Here is a 5,870-nt window from a genome sequence, read left to right on the forward strand (position 1 = left end):
TAACCTGAATAAGCATCCAGGAAAGTTAAACGTTCGTACCCAATAATAGCATCTACCATTTGATCAATCTTGGGCAACGGGAAGCTATCATTCGGACAGGCTTTGTTTAAATTGGTGAAATCAATGCATACTCGCCATTCCCATTCTTCTTCTGCATAACAACAGCATTTGAAAGCCAATCAGCGTACTGCACCTCTCTAATGAACCCTGCATCAAGCAACCTATCAACCTCCTCGGCTATGATCTAATTGCGTTCTAGAGCAAACCTTCTCTGCTTCTGCCTTACAAGTTTTACGCTCGGATTGACGTTAAGAGAATGGCAAGAAACTGTTGGACTGATTTTGAGCATGTCTGAGTGACTCCATGCGAACGCATCTGAGTTCTAGGACAAGAAATTAGTTAACCCCTGTTTCTCCTCTGCGGTGAGTTTCATTCCCACTTTTGTCGTTCGGTCTGGCTTATGATGGGTGATCTGCACATCCACAAGAGGTTCTTCGGTTAAGCTCAGAGGCTCCTCCTCCCCACTCTTGGTGGGTGGAGGTTCCTGTAATTGCTATTTCGGGCTCACAGAACGGATGGGAATTTTGCCCTTTTTAGCGAATTTCAGCATCACAGAATAGCATTCCTTGGCTGCTACTTAGTCGCCATGAATGTCAATCACCTTGGTGTCGTCTGGTCCCAGGCATCTCATTACTTGGTGCAAAGTTGAGGGAACACCTTGGACTCTGTGAATCCACCCTTTGCCCATCAGAAGGTTGTAAGATGGATGAATTTCAACAACATCAAAGCTTTCTGTCAAGACTCTCTCCACAGCTTGCACAGTTACTTCCACCATTCCGATGGGTTCGACCCTTTTTCCATCGAACCCTAGCAAGGGATTTCCAGTAGGCTTGAGCTTCTCTGGCTTGATCTCGAGCCGATCGAACATGTCCCTCGGCATAACATTTGCGCTGCTTCCAGGATCAATCAAAACTCTTCGTACCAGCCATTCCGCCACTGTCAGGCTGACGACTAATGGATCCTCATGAGGAATTTGAACATGTAACAAATCTGTCCTATCAAACTTTATCTGTGTTGATGTGCTCTGCTGGTGCAGAACGTTCACACTGCCTACCTTCCTTTTCATTTACGCTTGGCGAAGACGCGTTCGGAGTAATTCGCCTAACTCTTCGCTTAATTCAGGCAGACCGTGAATCACATTTATTATCCGAATTGGTTGTGTGTTATGGGAGCTCGATTTCTGACTCCTTTTCACTTGCTCCATCGGTCGGTTATGTTCTGCTGCAGGCCCTTGAATATAACTTGTAAATTGGCCTCTGGCGATCAGCATCTCCACCTGCCTCCTTAAGTTCCTGCATTCGTTAGTCTGGTGACCAAAATCGCTATGGAAAGCACAGTGCTTAGTCTGATCCCTCTGTTCGAGAGGTTGCCAAATTGGCAGAGGTGGACGGAACTTATCTTTGTTTTCCTGGTATAGCCTCGCCAGAGTGACCTTCAGTGAAGTGATCAACTCTTCCTCTCTAGGCCTCTTATCTGCCTTCCAAAGGGTCTGACACTGTGGCTGAGCTTGCTTTTGCTTGATCTTTGCTTTGGTCTTCTCTTCTATTGATATGATGGATGTTTTCTGAGCGTTGGCTGCTTCCTCCTCTTCTAGACGCACGAAACCATCAGCTCTTTCATTGAGTTCGTCCATAGTCTTCGGCGTGTTCACTACCAGGCTTGTGTGGAACGGAGTGCAACGAGTCATGGCCAACTTGAACGCTTGAACCGCCATTGTAGGATGGCATTCAATCACAATGCTCTTAGTAAGGTTAAACCTGGTAAGAAAAGCTTGGAGGCGCTCGTCTTCATGATGCTTCATCGTGAACAGACTCCCTCTCACAATGGTCTATTTATCTATAATTACCAGTCCCGTTAAAGTGTTGTAACTAACTTCTTATGTAGGGCTCTTAGCTTCGGGTCTCCTTCCTTTTGGGCCTAACTTTGTTCGGTAGATCCCAGATGTTAGGCCCAGTCTACAATGTTACAGTATAGGTTGAGTCCAACTGTTTGATCCGATGCTTCCTTCGTAGGTCAAATCCGGCCCACTCTATCTTCAGCATCCTCAATATATATGAAAAAAATTATATAATGTCCTCCTAAAATTTTTATTTTCTAAAATTTTCTCTTAAATTTTGTATTTTTTTTATGTTTAATTTCCTCTAAAAAAAAAGTTAATTTTTTCTTTTTGAATCAAACTCCAATTTTTATCCCTTTAAAAATTCTCTCATTTTTCTTTCTTTTTAAATTATTTTTGTTAACTATTTATCTTTCTTAAATTATTTATTGATTGACATATTATTTTAACTAATTTTTCTTCTTTTGACTCTTGATTTATAGAATCTATATTTATTGTCGTAATTATTGATTTTTTTTTTTTTTTACACTGTGCTTTTCATGAATTTAATTTCTGGCTCTACCCCTAAATACAACCTAAAATAAAAAATAATATAGATAAATGCATACTTGCCCCCAGAATATTTTTAATAGTGAATTGGTGATATTTTTTTAATAGTGAATTGAGTAAGAATGTCTTTTATTAGTTAATTGCACAAAATGGCATTGACAGAACTTCGGACAGAGGTCCTCCCACTATAAATGGTTTCTAACTTTCTATTAAAAATGAGTAATGATACTCTATCCGATCAAATTGACCTACTCCTGCTCTGAATCTTATGTGTAACTATCACATAATTACCTAAATAGTTGATATTTTATTTGCGCGCTAAAGATACCAAAAATAAATATAAAAAGAAGAGGTTTCTCTAATCCTTTTCTTCTTCGTTGCTTCCTTGATTATTTCTCTCTCCAACTCACTATTCTCTATTTTCCAAAATTGAAAGAAAAACAAAGTATTGAGAAGTCTCCATTGGTTCATAAAATCAAAGGGAATTATATATATAAACGTATATGTTTGCTTGTATAGGAAAAAACAAACCCTAATAAGATTGAAATTGTTTTTAAGAAGATTTATTAATTTTTAATTTTCAAAAGTATATCGTTCTTTGTTTTTAAGAAGATTTCTTAATTTTTTATTTTCAAAAGTCTTGAACTTTTAAACATTATGTCTTTTTGTCGTTAATTAAATAATAGGTATATTGTTTAAATAATAGGAATATTGATTGTAGTTTTGCAAAGTAAAAAAGAGAGAATAAGAAGGAAGATTTATAATGAAGAAGAAGAGGAATGGAGAAATCAGAGAGATAGAGAGAGGTCATCAAAACCTCTTCAGCTTCTTTCTATATTTATTTTTAGTGCAAAAATAAAATATCAACTATTTAAGTAATTAGATTACATATTTGATAATATCATTTTTTTTTTTTTTTTACAAGGCAAGAAAGGATAGAGTTAGATCAGTAGGTACAAAGAGTCGAAACCTGGCACTCCCAAAATCCACCGAAGGTACTAATCACTAGGCTATCGAGACATCTGCAAATTTGATAATATCATTACTCATTAAAAATACACAACTTTCTTATATTACTCTTTTCTTTTTTTCTTAAACCTTTTCAATATTAGTATATTAAACTAAGCCCATTTGCAATAATAGATAATATTATTCACTTTATTTTATAGTTGAAGAACTTACAGAGAGACTTGCAGCAATACATGATAGGCTTCATAGCATTACCATCAATTGACCATTGAATCTATACAAAATCTCACCACCATCCTACGGTACAATATGTAAGTATTCATCTATCTATCTCTCCTATTAGACTATTATGGAAATTTCTCATTTTGTTAATTACAAAATCACAAATTTTACTTTTATCTAAAACCCTAATTTTTTATTTTTATATTATTCTACTTTTGTACACATTGGATTTTTTTGATTCAGCCTAAATCTTGTTGTGGATTGGATAATGGACAAGACTCAAGAAAGTGATGTTGGAGTTGGGTAACAGAATGCCTAGAATTTAGAATTCGTATTGCGTATTAAACGTTAGTATATATATTTTTTCTTGCAGTGTTCTGTGTTTCTATTTGGCTCACAAAGTGGTCTGAGGTCGCTAACCAATGAATAGCTGACATAGAACGTGGGCGTGCCAGAGTCCTGATGGACTCGAATATTTCTTGCCAAAACTATTCCTATTGGGTCGGGTCACCGACCTAAGGTGATTCAGGCGAAAGTTGGAGAGTAGGAATGACCCTCTCCTTGAGGTTGCTATTGCCTTTAAGAAAGGACTTTAAACATTCAAGATAAATATCAATTGGAAGCAACTTAATTGAACAATAAATATACCTGGATCTGCAAACCTTTCTTCATTGAACTTGACTGATTACAATGATGAATGAATTACAAACTCTTGATTGAAACGGAAACTAGATGAACTAAGTACTAAACTGATAGTGCTAAACTGAACTTGATGAAATAAAAGCTAAGTGCTAAACTGAACTTAATGAAATAAAAGCTAAGTGCTAAATGATATGAATGATAAAGGTTGAACTTTAGAAATGGTCTTGGACCCCTTCCTTATGGGGCTTGAGTGGGTATTTATAGAGGCTTCCACCTGGTGTTGTCCCTTTCAACCGTTTCTCTAGAAATTGATTGGTTGTAAGCTGAAAGTGACTTTTCCTAACCACCTTGCTGAGCTGGTCAGGTTGACTGACTTGCACATCTCTCTATAGGCAGATACAAGTATGTCAGACATAGTATTTTTGACTAAGTGGTGCCCTTTCTTTCATGCTTGATGATTTTGGTCTTCAAGCCATTTTCAGCTCTCTGCACCTGTCATGTCTGGCTTGATTTGTACATTAGCCTGGAGTCATATGATTACTGACAACTCTGACTTTCCTCGTCAGATGTAAGCGAGAACCTTCCATCTGTAGTTCTAAACTTCTGATATTGTCAAGTTGTCCTTTTCTATTTCAAGCTTTCTTTATGTTTCTAGACCTGACTTGTTGGGTTCTTGAATCATTGGGATTCACAGCCGGTCTTCATTTGAATTACTCCAAAGATTCCTCAAGTGACTATGACCCGAGACCCTTGATCATGACCATATTTGGTTATGAGTCTTGATCATGGCCATAGTGACTAAAAATCTTGGTTAAGATTCATGATCATGACCATTATGACCGAGAGTCTTATGATCATTGTGACCGAGAGAAATAATGGTCGAGACTCTTGATCATGGCTGGTTATGAGACTTTGGAGAGACTGTGGAGAGATTTTGGATCATGACCATTATAACTGAGAGTCTCATGATTATGACCGTTGTGACTGAGAGTCTCAGTCATTGTGACGCTGAGAGTTTTGGTCGGGACTCATGATCATTGAGACTGAGACTCTCATGACCATAGTAACTGAGTGAAATTTAGCAAAAACTCATGACCATGACCATTGACACCGAAAGTCATAACCATAGTGACTGAGAGGATCATGACCATAGTGACTGAGAAGATTTTGGCCTAAGCTCATGACCATAGCGACTGAGAGGATATATGGCCTAAATTCATGATCATGATACTGAGAGAAAAATGGTCTAAACTCATGACCATGAGACTGAGACTCTCATGACTATAGTGACTGAGAGGATTTTGGCCTAAACTCATGATCATGATGACCGAGACTCATGATCATGATGATTGAGACTACCATAGTGACTGAGAAGATTTTGGCCTAATGTTCATGATCATGATGACTGAGAGGATATATGGCCTAAGTTCATGATCATGATACTGAGAGAAAAATGGCCTAAACTCATGACCATGAGACTGAGACTCTCATGACCATAGTGACTGAGAAGATTTTGGCCTAAACTCATGATCATGATGACTGAGACTCTCATGACCATAGTGACTGAGAAGATTTTGGCCTAATGTTCATG

General features: G+C 37.6%; 1 protein-coding gene across 1 annotated transcript; it reads right to left on the reverse strand.

Annotated features, from left to right (window-relative positions):
* Nucleotides 1-1,126: 1,126 nt before the first annotated feature.
* Nucleotides 1,127-1,861, reverse strand: LOC132286586 (uncharacterized). The gene has a single exon (XM_059788944.1). It carries the CDS (start codon nucleotides 1,859-1,861, stop codon nucleotides 1,127-1,129), a length of 735 nt encoding a protein of 244 aa, XP_059644927.1.
* Nucleotides 1,862-5,870: the final 4,009 nt, after the last annotated feature.

The sequence above is a fragment of the Cornus florida genome, unplaced genomic scaffold (genome assembly GCF_030987335.1).
Source record: "Cornus florida cultivar Cherokee Brave unplaced genomic scaffold, ASM3098733v1 CherokeeBrave_3.0.0_Hap2_Chr11, whole genome shotgun sequence".
In the NCBI taxonomy this organism is placed as follows: domain Eukaryota; kingdom Viridiplantae; phylum Streptophyta; class Magnoliopsida; order Cornales; family Cornaceae; genus Cornus; species Cornus florida.